Genomic DNA, 17,071 nt, shown 5'->3' on the forward strand with positions numbered 1-17,071 from the left:
TCAGCCATGACACTGAATCGTGGGGCAGGCTTGGAGGGCCTGATGGGCTTCATTCCCCAGCTGCCCGTCTCTTTCCTTTTGGAGCAGGAGGAGGTTGAAGTTAATTGCTGGGAATAGAAGAGGATTGAGGAAACATTTTTTTTCACCCTCTGAATTTCTGGAATTTTCTGGCTAGGTGGTGGAGGCAGAAACTCCGATCACATTTAAAAGATATACAAGAGGGCTCAATACAAGAGGGCGTGGTTTTAAAGTAATGGGTGGGAAGTTCAAGGGAGATATCAGAGGAAGGTTTTTTACTCGGAGAGTGGTTGGGGTGTGGAATGCGCTGCCTGGAGTGGTGGTGGAGGTACATTGGTCAAATTCAAGAGATTGCTAGATAAGCATATGTGGGAGGAAGGGGTTAGATAGTCCTAGGCGAGGTTTAAAGGTCAGCACAACTTTGTGGGCCAAAGGGCCTGTATTGTGCTGTACAGTTCTATGTTCTATATCTTGTGAGCACTTGAGCTGTAATCTCTGGGGCTCAGACAGAGAGCTGGGATGTCAGAGTAACCCTAGGCTAAACCCATTTTGAGCTGGCATGGGTGAAATGCACCGAATGGTCTCCTGCATCAATGCCTCTGATTCTGATTCTTTTATTTTATGATGAAACATCCTAAGGTATTTCAGACAAGTGTTTTTTGAATGTGCTTTGCCCCCAGTTACTGAACAGTGGCTGAATGTTTGTGCGAATGGTGGTTGTTCAGGAGCAGCATGAGGAGAGGGCGGAGGGCGCGGGGAGAGGACGGAGGGCGGAGGGTGTAGGGAGAGGGAGCAGAGCGCAGGGAGAGGGAGCAGAGCGCAGGGAGAGGGCGGAGAGCGCAGGGAGAGGGCGGAGAGCGCAGGGAGAGGGCGGAGAGCGCAGGGAGAGGGCGGAGAGTGTAGGGAGAGGGAGGAGGGCGCAGGGAGAGGGCTGAAAGTGCAGTGGCCAACCATAGAGAATTAAAAATTGGGTGGAGGCTCAGGAGGTGCAGACTGGAGAATTACATCCACAACAGCAAGATGAAAATTGATAGTGCTCTTCCCCAATTTGAAACCAAGCTTCCTAGTCTTGAAGCCAGTACTTAGGAGGCTTGAGTAACCGACCTGGGTGTAAGGATACTAACCAGTGACTGCCAAGGTGACTCCACACCACCAACATGTACCTTGTTTGCCACTCTCACACTCCATGGCCTTCAGATCATACTGGTGCATAGCACTGGGGCGAGTGTGCTAGGAGTGAGGCACGCTGTTGGGTGAGAGACAGGAGTCTGACCAGCAACTCCATTTGTTGGAGCTGATCTGGGAGTCTCTGATGCAGAGCGTGACGTGGCTGGTTTCCCCGACACTGGACCAACCTCCCTCAGCTCGAAATGTATAAATCTCTCGAGGGAAAATAGGAAGTTGTTTCATTTGGAAAACCAGGCTGCTTTGTGTTTTTGGTCATTGTAATGCAGTGGGTTTCAGACAGCAGGCAGGTCAGGTACACCGCACGGCTTCCTCCATCACCCCCTTGGGTTGTACAGTGACGATGTGGTGTAATGAGGATGTTTGTCTTGTCTGCCTCTCCAGGTATGGGGTCAATAAGCTGGAGGGGATGCTGCAACCCCTCGTCGACCAGGGTCTGGCTTGTGTGTTGATCTTTGGCGTTCCAACCAAACTCGCCAAGGTAGGATTCAAAGTGTGGAAGTCAGTCCGCACTGTAATAAAGTAGACAACTGCAGAACCAAGGAGCGTACGATTAGTGCTTTAGTATTTAACGCTAGTGGGAGTGAGGGATACAGAGAAAGAGTAAACAGTGTAACCCGTGCTCTGTACTGATCCCCACTCAGAGATTTACATGTTTGTGTTCCTCCTTTTATACTTAATCTAAAGGTGCCTACGTGCAGAGTTGCACATACTTGGGCAGTTGCTTACAGCAAACTTTAGCAAAACAAGATATGCCTTAAGCACTTCGTTTCACCCAAGCACCTGCACATCTTGCAGTCACAGCTATGGTCACGCCATGTTTGAAGCAATAACAGCTGTACATTATTAACCCTTACATTTCCAGTTACTTCTACAAAAGCACCATTGCGCCAAGAGTGACCTTCCTTTCCAGGAGTTGGGCTCCAGCGTTACGCTTTCCATCACTGTTTTTTAACATTCATTTTCAGCGATCTGGCTGTTGCTGGCAAGGCCAGCATTTATTGCATATCCCTAATTGCGTCCTTGAGGTGGTGGTGAGCCACCTCCTTGAACTACTGCGGTCCTTCCAGTGAAGGTAGTACCACAGTGCTGTTGGGGAGGGAGTTCCAGGATTTAGACCCAACCGCAACGAAGGAACTGCACAGTATATTCCCAAATCAGGATCGGGTGACTTGGAGGGCAACCAGCAAGTGGTGGTATATCTGCTTCCCCTGGGAAAACAATTCTTCTGTGCTGTTGAGAAGTCACTGCAGCCTAAAGTAAAGAATGAATACACGGTTATAGTTCACCTTCAGCCCTCGGGGGGAGTCCCTGCTCACTTCAGAGCCGGTCAACCCAATCCTGTTTTCAGACACTGGTGAAGTAAACTCAGGAAGAGCAGGGAGCCAGACCGTCTGTTCCTCTGGCATTGGTTGAGCATTGAGAGCTTCACACTTCATGGACCAACGTAACGTGACAGTTGTTTAAATTCTCTGAAGGGTTTCACAAGGAATTATTCATGACTTACTGACGAAGGAGAATTGAACACTTTAAGCGTGGCTTTACTGCCCCTGCTTGTGGCAGCATGGAGGTTTTGAGTAGAATTTGTCATTTGCAGACTCTGTTCTCAGTGCTTTTTCTCACGTGCTGTCACATGCTGAGGTACCTCAGTTGCTTCCTGAGGCAGCACCAAATCATTGGGCAATGGGCTAAAGCTGAGCTCAGTCTGACTTTGGCACAACACTGCTTTTCATTTTAATCTCCTGCCTGCTGCTCACAATCTGCCCCTCTGAAGCTCTACAGAACACCATGCAGGAGTCTGGAGAAAGCATAATCTGTCTCTGTTAAACCTGAGCTGTCCCTGCCCCAGGAGTACATGATGGGACAGTGTAGAGGGAGCTTCACTGGGCATGGCTGCGAGTGTTTTCTATATTGTTTGGGGGCTCCATTGGGTGACTATAATTAGAGACTAAAGATAGTCACTCCTGAACGCCACCACTTGCTTTTATTAAGGCTGTGTTTTCTCGGACAGGATGAGAGAGGGTCTGGAGCAGACCTGGAGGAGACCCCAGCCATCCTGGCTATTAAAAAGCTGCGCAGCACCTTCCCAGGGCTGGTGATTGTCTGCGATGTCTGTCTCTGCCCATATACTGTTCACGGGCACTGTGGTGAGTAAACAGATAAGGTTCCTTAGTCAAACCCCTCCACCTCTCGGATTCTAGTTTCAAAATCAAAGTTGGGTCTATTGTCATCTGCACAAGTCCATGTGTGCACAGGTGCAATGGAAAACCTTGTTTGCAGCAGCATCACAGGCACACAGCATCAGATAAGCAGCATTCACAAGAAAAACATAAACTAAACAAAAATTATATACAATTTTTACAAGAACAAACGCAATTAGAACAGAACAAAAACAAAAGTCCATTTTAGTGTAAAGTGATCAAAGTGTTGCTAAACTCTAGTGATTAGGGTTGTGCAGATTGGTTCAAGAACCGAATGGTTGAAGGGAAGTAGCTGTTCCTGAACCTGGTGGTGTGGGGCTTCAGGCTTCTGCACCTCCTGACGGATGGGAGCTGCGGGAAGATGGCACAGCCCAGATGGTGGGGGATTATTGATGATGGATGTTGCCTTCTTGAGGCAGCGCCTCCTGTAGATACTCCCGATGGTGGGGAGGGATGTGCCGTGATGTATTGGGCAGAGTCCACTACTCTCTGCAGCTTCTCACATTCCTGCGCGTTCGAATTGCCGTCCCAGCCCGTGATGCAACCAGCCAGAAATGTATAATCTGCACAGCCTTCATCCGCCTGACTCAGATAACCACTGTTGAAACTGTGAATGACTGCTAATGAGTTTTGCTAATTCTTTTCAAAAGTGACAGCAGGAATAGTGAGTTGAGGTGTTTGGAGGAGGAAGAGACCCAGCCCAGCTCAACACCGGATCCACAGCCCCAGAACTTCCACTGTATCTTTGCAAGTAACATTGTGCCACAAGGGCCATCTCCAACAAGAGGGAGTCTAACCACCTCCCTTTGGCTTTCAATGGCATTACAGGTACTGAGTTCCCCACCATCAATACCCATTGACTAGAAACCCAACTGGACCAGCCACGTAGATACAGTGGCTATAAGTGTAAGTCAGAGGCTGGGTGTCCTGTGGTGAGTGACTCACCTCCTGACATCCCAAGGCCTTTCCACCGTCTGAAAGGTGTGTGATAGAAGGCTCTCCACTTCCCTGGACGAGTGCAGTACCAACAACTCTCAAGAAGCCCGATACCTTCCAGGATAAAGCAACCTGGTTGATTGGCACCCATCAATGTTCATTTGCCAGAACATTCGTTCCTTCATCACTCGAGCATAGTGACTGCAGTGTGTATCACCAACAAAATTCACTGCAGTTAATCCAACAACACCTCCCAAACCCGCAGTCTCTGCCACCAAGAAGGACGAGGGCAGGGGGGCACCGCCACCTGCAGAGAGGTGCAGTGTAGAAATGGGCCCTTCAGCCCACCAAATCCATGCTGACCATTGATCATCTGTTTGACTTGGAAATTTATCACAGGTCCTTCATCATCGCAGAGTCTAAATCCTGGAATGCCCTTCCCAACAATGCTGTGGGAACACCTGGCAGATCACGCAGGGACTTCACCGTTACCTTCTCAGGGCAATAAATGCAGTAAATGCTGGCCATGCCCACAACACTCAGATGCTGAAAATTAATTTTGGCTGATGTGCTGTCATATCGGGCTCGGTGACAGTGGTGGGGGGGCTGCAGCGGGGGTCAGGGGTTGTGCAGGCACCGGCTGTGGTAGAGATGAGGGCGGCCATCTCTCATCTCCTTCCCATTCCCTCACTGGCTCCCTCCCTCTCACCAACATCTGATTGGTGGGCACAGTGAGCTGGCCGCTGTTGTGGGAAACACCTCTGACAGTGGAGATCCTGGCTAGTAAAGGGCACAATGCCAGGGGATAATGGCTCTTAGTTTGTTTGTTCCAGGGATACTCCGGGAGGATGGAACATTGAACAATGAAGCAAGCTGCCAGCGGCTGGCAGAGGTGGCACTTGCTTACGCCAAGGCAGGTGAGTGCAGAAATCAGGAGCTGTAACTTCTCCAAGAGCTATATATTTGAAGTGATGAAGGCTGGAGGGTCAGGGAGACCTGGAAACCTCTCCATTATTGTACAGGTGTTAATCGAGTTACAGACTGAAAAGGCAACCCAAGGTCAAGTGTGGGCCTTAACCTCTGACCCAGCACACAGAGGTAACCAATCACATGGTCAGGACGTGAAGTGAGCTTCCACAGGGTTGACCCAGTGGGACCGGGGCTGGACCGTCAGGCGGTGAGGTTGGTTTAGACGGAACGAATCATTTATTTTGTGGTTAATTCTGGCAACAGTGCAGGAGTAGCTGCTCCCCAAGCAGTAACCTTAACCTCGTTTAATATTCCTAACAAAGTTATATCAGAAAAATAAACATTCTGGGAAGCATTATCAACCTTTAAGGGTCATTCTCAGTCCACAGATACCGCCTGATATACAAACATTAAAAGTGGGAGCAGGAGAAGGCCATTCAGCCCCTTGAGCCTGTTCTACTTCCCAATGAGATCATGACTGATCTGATAGTTGGCCACAGCTCTGCTTTCCTGCTTGGCCCCCACTACCCCTCATTCATCTAAAGCCCAAAGGTCAATTTCAGCCTTGAATGTACTTCGTCTCAGAAGCCGCAAGCATCTGGGGCAGCGAATTCCAAAGACTCACTGACCTCAGAGAAGAAACTCTCCCTTACCTCCAACATAAGTGGCCAAGTTTGCATCCTGAGACTGTGCCCCAGGTTCCAGGTCCCCCCAGCGAGGGAAACATCCTCACAGCATCCACCCTGCCAACCCCCTCTCTTTTGTCTTCTTCAAAACTCCAGAGCATGTTGGCTCAACCCTTCACCCTGAAGCAATCCTCTCATCCCAGGGATCAACAGTGAGCTTTCCCTGCACTGCCTCTAAGGCAGGTATATCCCGGAGTATTCCAGGAGTGGTCTCACGAGAACCCTGCAGCAGAGTTCCCGTCAACGTTCTGTCTTCCTTTCTCATTACATGCAGTATCTGCACATTAACCCGTGTTTCCTTTACCTTGCTCTTTCTAAACACCAACATTCTCTTCTTCCACTATTTAAATAACATTCTGCTTTTCTATTTTTTCATCCAGTGCACACATTTCTTCACACTTCCTCTATTTTACTAAATCTGCCATTGTTTTGTCCACTGCCTTAATTTGTTTATGTTCTTTGTGTCATCTTTTGCTTTCTAACCTATTTGTGTATCGTCAGAAAATTTGTACATTATATTTGTCTAAATTATTAATATAGATTGTAAATTATTTGAAGCTCCAGTCCTGATCCCTAGTTACAACTCGCCAACCTGAAAATGACCCACTTATCCCTTCTCTCTGTCAGTTAACCAGTTGTCAATCCATACTAATATTTTAGCTATACCTTGATCTGCCATAGATTTCCAATGTTTTCTGTTCTTATTTCACATTTCAAGCATCAGTATTATTTTGCTTTTGTATATTTAAACTCTTTGCATTCGCAAGATCTTTGTGATCCCAGGATTAGACACAGTAGTGAACTGGTTTTGCTGCAGAACTCTCCTGCCCAAGTGTGCCCTTAGGTCTTGCAGTCACGGGAAATAAAAGAGCTCCAGTCAAGAGCTCCATGGTTAATGGGTGGCTTCTTTCCTTCCTCCAGCCCCTGCTCTCCATGGGTTAGTGCCATCACCATGGGTACAACTGTTTGAAGATGGACATGTATTGCCTTTAACTAGGAAGATGCTCTGAGGATGTGAGACACAATTGAGGGCTGTAGGAGAATTAAAAAAACAATGGTATTAGTGTAAATAGGTATCTTATGGTTGGCCAAAGGGCCTGTTTCTATGCTGTATGACTCATGACTCTGAGACTGGAGCAAGCCCAGAGGTTAAACTGTGGGAGATGAGTTAGAGTCATACACCGTGGAAACTCTATCGCAGAGGTCGAACAGACTTGGGAGGGTCCCTGGTGCTCAGAGGGACACCAGCACTAACTGAACATAGTGAATCGTTCTTGGGTGCTCCATAGGAATGTGATCCAACAGAATTTGACACCAAGGAGGTATTAGAACTTGGATGCAGAGGGTGGCTTTAAAGAGCATGTTATAGGAGGTAAGAGGGGTGAAGAGGTTTAGTACGGGGGTTTCAGAACTTGGGCCCACCTACAGGTGATCTTGTACAAAAATAGTGTGTGGCAGATTGTGAACTCTGAGACCTTGCTGGTGTCTGATGGAAGACCTAGGACTGGAATTTATAAAGGAGATTACCGTCTGTAAAGGTGTGAAATGAAATTGGACAGCCTTAATCCAATTCTCATGGGAATAAAACTATTGTACTCACTTCTATCATTTACAGAAAGCATTAAATAAACTGTGCAATTCAATTGCTTAGAGATGCCTAGTCAGCAATAATCATGTTAATTCACCGAATGAACTTGGATCAAGATTTAATCCATCAATTGTCTGTACATTCCTTCCTAAGTACCCAAGGCAGCCTTGATCGTTCTGTGTTATTTCATGATGATGTTAAGAATGGATTCCATTGTCTGTATAGCAAACCCATGGGAAGGTGGGGGTGGCTGCAATGAAATTCTTATATGTGTGAAAACATTTGTGCCAAATGTCCAATTGGGCACTGAGACTGAAGGTCATTCTTGTTTCAGGATGCCATATTGTAGCTCCCTCGGATATGATGGATGGCAGAGTTGGATCCATAAAGCAGGCTCTTGTCTCCAATGACCTGGGAAGTAAGGTAAAGCTGCAACAAGTCAGCTCTGAGCTTGGTGTACACAGTTATCCATGAAAATCAAAGGACTGCAGATGCTGGAAATCTGATATAAAAGCAGACAATGCTGGAACCACTCAGCAGGTCAGGCAGCGTCTGTTGGTGGAGAAACAGACCTAGTGTTTCAGGTTGAAGAAGCTGAATGCTGAGTGTTTCTGGCATTTTTTGTTTATATTACAGTTACCTCTCATTCTGAGAGTTCTCTCCCGGTGAAGTGTAATGTTCAAACAGAGACATAAAAGACTGCAGATGCTGGAATCTGGAGTAAAAATCAAACTACTGGGGAACTCGGTGGTCAGTCAGCATCTGTGGAGGGAAATGGACAGTTGATGTTTTGAGTTGAGACCCTTCATCTGGACTGGGGAAGATGAAAGGACCCAGCTTGAAACATTGACTGTCCATTTCCCTCCACAGATGCTGCCCGACCTGCTGAGTTCCTCCAGCAGTTTGGTTTTCTTTTACAATGTTCAAACACTACAGTATACTCTGGTTGGTCTGAAATGTCAATTCTTCAATCTGCACCTGTCTCCTCCTCTCCTAAACATATGGATGAGATACAAGACCCTTCACTATGTCACTAGATTGACCAGAGGTTCTCAGTCTATCACCAGGTGATTTGTGGAGCTCATCTCTCCAAACTGCACCTTAACAAACAATAACTTACACTGTTGACCTTCCACTGAAGTGAACTCAATGATTGGAGACTGCAGTTCCTGTCCGTTTTTACCCTTCCTTGCATTCAGCCCAGTGAACACACCCCGTCAACAATTCCAGGCAAAAACACTGTTCCGCACAGATTGAGGATCCAACCTGTGTCCTGTGGGTTTCCTGCCTTCCTGCACTGCTGGTGATATGGCGAAGGGGTGATTTGGATGTGGAGGAGACATTAAGATGGGTTGGGGGGGGGGAGGGGGTGATGGAGTTTGAAACAAAAAAAACATGAGTTTTGTCAGATTTTTAACCTGAGTTTGCTATCTCCATCAGGTTTCAGTGATGAGCTACAGTGCAAAGTTTGCTTCCTGTTTTTATGGACCTTTCCGGTGAGTTTCACTTGTTCACTGGGACAGGGTTGATCTGCAGGGTGTTTAAAACTAAAGAACAGTTGTCCATTCAGCACCAACCTGTTTCTGCTCTCCTGCTGGATATTGTTGAGAGCTGTGTGGGGTAGTGTCAATGCAACAAAGGCTGTGTGTTTAGGGTGGGGGTGCCACGGTGGGTGGTGGCAGTGCTGCTGGTTTGGGAGCGGAGTTCAAAGATCTAATTTAGGAGGAATTGGAGCAAAAAACTGCAGACTCTGCAAATCTGAAACAAAGATAGAAAGTGCAGGAATGTCCCTGCAGGTCAAGCAGCAACTATGGGGAGAAGACCCTTGGCTCAGCTGCTGCTCAACTTGCCAACATCTCCCAGTGTTTTCTATTCCTGTTTATAACCTTGAGGGAACTTCCTTCCACCATTCGTGTGGAGTTTGCTGCCACGTGGACTGCAGGAAGCAGTTCCTTTGACATGGTGGGAGGCAATGGCAGGGAGCTTCATGTATTAGAAAGGAGAGTGGAATATGGGATTTCTGTGCATGTTGGAACTGGATTGACTTGTTGAACTGTAGCTGCAGATTCTGTGTGATTCATGTTCTTCGCCATCAGAGACGCTGCCCAGTCAAAGCCAGCTTTCGGAGACCGCAAGTGCTACCAGCTGCCTCCAGGTGCCAGGGGACTTGCTCTCCGAGCAGTGGTAAGTCTAGGGCTGCAGGGCTGGAGCAGTCAGCACACTGGGACCCTCTGTTGGAGGGAGTGTCTCAGGTGGAGATGAGCTGCATTCATGTGAACAATTGGAGCATCTACCTGACAATGCAACAATTCGGGCTGGGCAATAATCTGCAGCCTTGCCAGTGACGTTCACAATTAGCTGCAGACTACAGTAGTGCAATTGGGTGGAGAAGGCTTTGAGATGCAGGTTGCATTGTTCCCCAATGAAGGAAACCTGCTGCTAGTCACTTCCCTTCTGGTGAAAGCAAACCACTCTGTGGCACAGTGCAAAAATTGATAAATTGGTTTATTGTCACATGTACCGAGGTACAGTGAAAAACTTTGTTTTACCTGCCATCCGGACAGATCATTTCATTACATCAGTACATCAAGGTAGTAAAAGGGAAAACAATAACAGAATTTAGAATATAGCATTACAGTTACAGAGAAAGTGCAGTGCAGGCAGACAAAAAGGTGCAAGGCCACAATGAGGTAGATTGTGAGGTCAAGAGTTCATCTTACTGTACTAGGGGATACAACAGCGGGATAGAAGCTGTCCTTGAGCCTGGTGGTACGTGCTTTCAGGCTTTTGTATCTTCTGCCCAGTGGGAGGAGGGAGAGGAGAGAATGTCTGGGGTGGGTGGGGTCTTTGATTATGCTGGCTGCTTTACCGAGGCAGTGGGAAGTGTAGACAGAGTCCATGGAGGGGAGGCTGGTTTCGGTGATGTGCTGAGCTGTGTCCACAACTCTCTGCAGTTTCTTGTGGTCTGGGGCAGAGCAGTTAGAACATAGAACAGTACAGCACAGTATGGGCCTTTCAGCCCGCGATGTTGTGCCGACCTGTATAAACTCCACATTCTCCACATTCTATCTATCCTCCTCTCTACTTCACCTCCTATAACCCTCAATTTTTCTTTTATCCATGCACCGACCTAAGAGTCCCTTAAATGACCCCATAGTATCATCCCCTACCACCACCACCCCCCCGGCAGTGCATTCCAGGCACCCACCACCCTGTGTAAAAAAAAACCTACCTCTGACATCTACCCTGAACTTTCCTCCATGCACCTTAGTATTGGCCATTACCGCCCTGAGGAAAAGATGCTCTGTCTATGCCTCTCATAATCTTGTATACCTCTGTCAAGTCTCCTCTCATCCTCCGTCTCTCCAAGGAGAAAAGCCCCAACTTGCTCAGCCTCTCCTCATAAGACATGTTCTCCATTCCAGGCAGCATTCTTGTAAATCTCCTCTGCACCCTCTCCAAAGCTTCCACGTCCTTTCTATAATGTGGTGACCAGAACTGAACACTATATTTCCAGATGTGGTCTAACCAAGGTCTTATAGAGCTGCAACATTACCTCTCTGCTATAGTTGCCATACCAAGCAGTGATGCATCCAGGTAGGATGCCTTCTGTGGTGCATCAATAAAAGTTGGCGAGGGTCAAAGGGGACATGCCGAATTTCTTTAGCCTCCTGAGGAAGTAGAGGCACTGGTGAGTTTTCATGGCCATGGTGTCTACGTGTTCACTCCTTCAAACATCAACACAGTTAGCAAACATCCCACCACATGTTTCGGGGAAGCTCTGTCTCTTTGGCGCTCTCCCTGTGCCACTCCCCCTCTCTCTCTGCTGGCAGATTTGGATTGTCAGTAATCCCTAGTGCATACTTGGACTCGTTCTTTCTTGCTCTCAGGGTCAGGAGATTGCACACAGCAAACCCTGCTGATAGTTGCGCTCGTGAGTGTTTGGGCTGTCTCTTTAGCTGCTTGTAAATGGTGACTCTGTTCGCTACCTTGCTGCAGGACCGTGATGTGCGTGAGGGGGCGGACATGCTGATGGTCAAACCTGGCATGCCTTACCTGGACATTGTCCGAGAGGTGAAGAACAAAGTAAGTTGGTGCACGTTTCCTCGACCTGTCTGCTGGGGCTGGGGGCAAGGTGGAGCAATTTCGTGCAAGAACTAAGCTGGCTTTGTGTGATTTGAGACCACATTGCTGTTGTAATTTCAGTTTAGAGGGTTTAATATTAAGCTCCCCTCAGTGTTTACAGATCTGGGTGTGATTTGTGGCATCTGCAACTCTACATCTGTCGCCCCTTCCCCAATTAACTGATGGTTGGTTTAGTTTCTAGTGTCTGAAATCCCTTCAGCTGAGTTACCTGATGATGGGGTTTTATATCCAGAACTTCCTTATCCCTGGTTTCGGTGATGATGACACATGTGGTGATGGGGACCTTGGCCAATGACACCTGGGCAAGGGGCAAACAGGTGTTCATGTCACTGTAACCAACCGTTCCTTACCTGTCCAAGTGGGGAGTTTAATGCCTGGGTCAGCCCACTCAATGATCATTCTGTACATGAAGTTGTACCCGGCGTGTCCGGGTGTGTGAGCGGCTGTACCCGGCGTGTCCGGGTGTGTGAGCGGCTGTACCCGGCGTGTCCGGGTGTGTGAGCGGCTGTACCCGGCGTGTCCGGGTGTGTGAGCGGCTGTACCCGGCGTGTCCGGGTGTGTGAGCGGCTGTACCCGGCGTGTCCGGGTGTGTGAGCGGCTGTACCCGGCGTGTCCGGGTGTGTGAGCGGCTGTACCCGGCGTGTCCGGGTGTGTGAGCAGGTGTACCCGGCGTGTCCGGGTGTGTGAACGGCCGTACTTGGCATGTCCGGGTGTCTGAGCGGCTGTACCCAGCGTGTCCGGGTGTCTGAGCAGCTGTACCCGGCACGTCGGGGTGTGTGAGCGGCTGTACCCAGCGTGTCTAGGTATGTGAGTGGCCGTACCCGGCGTGTCCACGTGTGTGAGTGGCCATACTCGGCATGTCAGGGTGTCTGAGCAGGTGTACCCAGTGTGTCCAGGTGTGTGAGTGGCCGTGCCTGCCCACAAGGTCTTCAGACCAGAATGTTATCCAAGTGTTTGGGTGGATGGAGAGAGCTCATGTGTCAGCTGGTCAAGAGCCTGTCAGTGCTACCTTCCAGTCCTGTCCTCACTGGTGGTGTCAGAGTAGTGGAGATGGATGTATTTTCTTTAAGGGTGAGCTGTAGTATCAGCTTGTTAATGGCAATGGCAGGAGAGTCCCCTTTGTAGAGAAGAGTCGTTCTGAGTTTCATTCCAGGCTCCCATCAGCTACTTCAGTTTGGTTCATCTCTGCACTTAGGCAATTGTAATTGACAATAAGTAAAGTCCACACCCACTGTGATAGCCTGTATGTTGCCTGCATAAAGCAGACACCAACCTGAAGTAAACAATAAATGTTCTGCTCATTGTGAATTCGATGATTTGTTGCAGTTGCTAATTCCCTCTCTCTGCCTCTCCCTCTCTCCCCCTCTGTCTCTCCCCCTCTGTCTCTCCCCCTCTGCCTCTCCCTCCAGTACCCTTGTCACCCACTGGCAACTTACCACGTCTCAGGAGAGTTTGCAATGCTGTGGCACGGTGCCCAGGCTGGAGCGTTTGACCTCAAGACAGCTGTGATGGAGGTGCTGACCAGCCTCAGGAGGGCAGGTAGTACTCTTTACCAGACTAAACACTTCTTCCATTGTCTTGTACCTTGCCTCAGACAGGGTCCCAGCAATGCGTCGGTACGTTTTGCTCCAGGTCTCTGTGCAGCCGTTGTCCCCAGGAATCCGGGCACTGTGACCTGTCTATGACACTCCTGGGCTGGCAGGCCGGAGGCCGTATTGTACGTGTGTGCTGCTGCACCTGACCAAGTTGGCCATTTCCAAGGAGCAGGCTGGTAGCACGGTGGTCACTGTGGCTGCCTTCTCTCCTCTGCAGCAAGGAGTGTACTAGGGTATTGGAAAGGGAAAACTTGGTTGTCTACTGAAGTGTGTGAGGGCACCACAGGGACTGGATATTTAATGAGCAATATTATCACTTGTGACACAGGAGGCCATTTGGCTGGTTGTGTCTGTACTGGAAATGAACTTGTTTTTTGTTACCTGTAGCTCTTTAAAAAGGACAACGTGTCCCATAACATTGAGCAATTGGCAACAGCACCAAATCGCTCTAAGAAGATAGAATAACTGTGCCAGTGCAAAGTACAGCTGTCTGGGTGCCTGCCGTACAGTAAGCCAGTTCTGGATGGCGCTGATGTGTGGATGGCCCCTACTGTCTCCAGTCCCCTCTCTAACGGCACCAGGTGTTGTTGGATTGTGGTTCAGTGCCTCTGACAGGCCTCTGGTACCGTGGCCAAGTAGTCACTCTATCTGAGAACCTGGACAACAGAGGTGAATGGCTATGTAGATGTGGGGTCATCACAATCTGCCCACAACCTACCACTGACGTGAATTTTATGGCCAGTGTTTGTGGATATGATTGGGAAGGAAGACACTCCCAGCTGTTGATTTGAAGTTGAGATTTGACACATGGGTGTGAAGCTGAACCACACTCTGAGGTGTACCTGGTTCAGGAGCCGGGACAGCCCTGCCTTCCTCCTGATCACACGCTCAACGCTTTGGATATAGAAGCTACTCTTCACTCAGTCCCCACTGGGAAGCTTTTCTATCTCGTTTATACCTCTGTGGAGCATTCTGCAGGTCTTTTCCCCTGAAGGGGAGGGATCCTGGGATGTGCGAGGAGGGTTGGTGAAGTCCTGCGATGTTTCAGGGAGGGCAGTGGAGGAGCGGATGTTGGATTTCCCCAAGGAACAAGGGGAGTCTTCCACTGTGGCCTGTCCCCGGGTGTGGCTGTCTTCTGCAGGAGACCACCCCATGGGGGTGTTTTTCTTGTTCATTCACAGGGTGGGGAGGGCCAGCATTTGTTGCCCATCCCTCATAGAGCGGCAGTGAGCTGTTGCCTTGATTTCTGTCCGTCAGATGAAGGGGCTCCCGTGACACTGTTGCACAGGGAATTCCAGGATCTAGATCCAGCAACAATGAAGGACAGGTGTGTATTTCCAGATCAGGATGGTGTGTGCTTTGCTGGGGGGGTGGTGGGGCAGGTGGGGGGATCCTGGACATGTTGCAGTCCACTTGCTGCCCTTATCCTGGAGGGTGACTGAGTTGTACTGTTGAAGCTGCACTCTTGCAGGCAACTAGGCCGTGTACTGTTCTCCCTCGTGCCTTGTAGATGGTGGAAAGGCTTCGGGTGTCAGTGAGTCGCTGCAGACTACCCAACCTTTGAGCTGCTCTTGTAGCCACAGTGGTTGGTCCAGTTGGTTTTGTGGTGAACCCCAGGATATTGACTGAAAATCAAAGAATTGCAGCTGTTGTAAATCTGAAATTAAAAAGAAAATGCTGGAAACACTCAGCAGGTCAAGAAACATCAGTGGGAAGAGAAACAGAGTTAAGTTTGCAGGTCTGAGTTCCTCCTTCAGAACTGGGAAAGAGAGAAAACAAGTTAGTTTGAAGTTGGAGAGAAAGGTCTTCGACCTGAAACGTTAACTATTTTTCTCTCTCCACAACTGTAATCCGATTTGCTAAATGTTTCCAGCATTTTTAGTGTTTAGTCTACAACGTTGATGGTGGGGGACTGAGCAGTGGGAATGCCATTGAACGTCAAGGATAGGTGGTTGGACGTCTCTTTTTGGAGATGTTCCTTGCTTGGCTTTTTTTGTGGCATGAGTCCCACTCCGTGTATGATTACTCCAGGTGCAGTATTTTATTGGGAATTGTCCTAGGCGGGGCCTTTGACTGGGGATTGCTTCAAGTGGGACATTCTGTTGGGGATTGGCATGGGTGTGGCATTTTATTGGGGGATTACCCCAGAAAGGATTTTGTTGACCATTGCCCTGGGTGGGGGTTTGCCTCAAACTGGGGGCCAGTACGAGGAGTATTCTGCATATGATTTGCCCTGGTGGTGCATTCTGTGGGGAATTTGGCACTGATAGAAGAAAGCCCCGGGTGTAGCCTTGTGTTGGTGTTCAGTGGGGACTGCCCTGGCTGAGGTGTTCACTGGTGGACCTGGATGGGCTGTTCCATGGAGGGGTGCTGCCCTGGGTTGTGGGGTCTCTGTAGTGGGCTGCCCTGACTTGGGTGTTTGATGGGAGAGGTTTTCCCTGGGTGTGGGGCTCTGTGGAGACTGTTCTTTGAGTGTTCTTGAGGAGTTAGTGTTGGTGCGTGATTATATTGAGATCCACATTGGACTGCTCTGATCCTTTATGTGTCCACTTGCTGGTCATTCGCACAATGATAGTCCCATTAGTAACCCCACCCACCCTCGTGGATGGAAGCGTGCACGGGCAGGCAGCTCCCGCTGGGTGTAGTTTTCCCTCTGATGTGCAGTTTATTGCAGGTGCTGACATCATCATCACGTACTATGTGCCGCAGATCCTGAGCTGGCTGAAGGACATTTGATGCTGCTCCTCCTGGGCACAGGACACACTGGGTTTTGAAGAAATGTTACACAACTCCTGCTCTCCTCATCCCACACCCTCCGGCCTGCTCCAATTTCTGTCTGATCCTCTACCTGACAGTATATCAAATACGGTGAGAGAGACCAGCTTTTAAACCTGAACTTTTGTGTTCAACCAAAAATAGATTTTCACAGATGTTTAGCACCTATCAGATATTTAGTTGCATCATGTTTTGGAGTGCATCAGACCAAGAGAAAATGTAAAAGATTCAAGGAATCAGGTGAATAATGTCTGAGAGACTCTGCAGGTATCTGATTTTGCAAAGGATCTGTGTTTGTTGCAGTATACAGAACCTCAGGGATTGTAAAATGAACAATTGCAAAGGTTTTGTCAATAAATTATGTGACTGGGGATGGTAATGTACTGTGTAATGACTGCCACGTGCCTTCCTGAATCTGACCCTTCTATGGGTACAGACTCTCCAACACATCTTATGAGTATTATCTGTATGTGAAACCCTGTGAACAAATAAAATGGAATCCTCTGGTTTTAATAAAGCAAACACTAAACAAGTACAAGCTGGAGTGAGAGTCGTTCCTTTAAGTTGCATGGTGTTTCCATGTAGTGCCCATACACTGGTATAATTAATGCTGTAGATTAAATATTCATTCTGGCTGGATGGTGTATTTTTGTCCATTGAGGTAAAGGTGTACCAAGTCAGACACCTCTATCTCGTTTTATCAGTTGTTCTCGTCTCCTCAGGCAGCTCCTTGGCATCAGGGATGACTTGTTTCCACTCCAGTTGTGCAGGTTCTGAGGTGGCTGATGAGGCCAGTGTGGTAACTACAGACTCTGGGGCAGGTGTGCGGATAGATTGAAGGTGGTGCATCACAGGTTCTGCAGAGAAATGAGTAATCTTAGACCTATCGTTGCAAAGTGAGTATCGAGCATTCCGAGAGAAGATGCAGCACTCTCACGCCTTGAGCATAGAGGCAGTTTTCTGTAACTGGAG

General features: G+C 48.6%; 1 protein-coding gene across 7 annotated transcripts in view; it reads left to right on the forward strand.

Moving 5' to 3' along the window:
- The window catches only part of alad (aminolevulinate dehydratase), a 32,059-nt gene extending 15,422 nt beyond the window's left edge, over positions 1 to 16,637 (forward strand). For all 7 annotated transcript variants that reach the window (XM_052037302.1, XM_052037301.1, XM_052037296.1 and 4 more), the window contains 9 exons: positions 1,588 to 1,684; positions 3,215 to 3,350; positions 5,174 to 5,257; positions 7,918 to 8,006; positions 9,024 to 9,079; positions 9,680 to 9,767; positions 11,583 to 11,669; positions 13,139 to 13,268; positions 15,999 to 16,637. In XM_052037302.1, coding sequence (XP_051893262.1) covers positions 1,588 to 1,684; positions 3,215 to 3,350; positions 5,174 to 5,257; positions 7,918 to 8,006; positions 9,024 to 9,079; positions 9,680 to 9,767; positions 11,583 to 11,669; positions 13,139 to 13,268; positions 15,999 to 16,060 — 829 coding nt within the window. In that variant the 3' untranslated portion in view covers positions 16,061 to 16,637. The remainder of the gene's footprint in view (positions 1 to 1,587; positions 1,685 to 3,214; positions 3,351 to 5,173; positions 5,258 to 7,917; positions 8,007 to 9,023; positions 9,080 to 9,679; positions 9,768 to 11,582; positions 11,670 to 13,138; positions 13,269 to 15,998) is intronic.
- Positions 16,638 to 17,071: the final 434 nt, after the last annotated feature.

Source organism: Pristis pectinata, chromosome 23, assembly GCF_009764475.1.
Source record: "Pristis pectinata isolate sPriPec2 chromosome 23, sPriPec2.1.pri, whole genome shotgun sequence".
NCBI lineage: Eukaryota > Metazoa > Chordata > Chondrichthyes > Rhinopristiformes > Pristidae > Pristis > Pristis pectinata.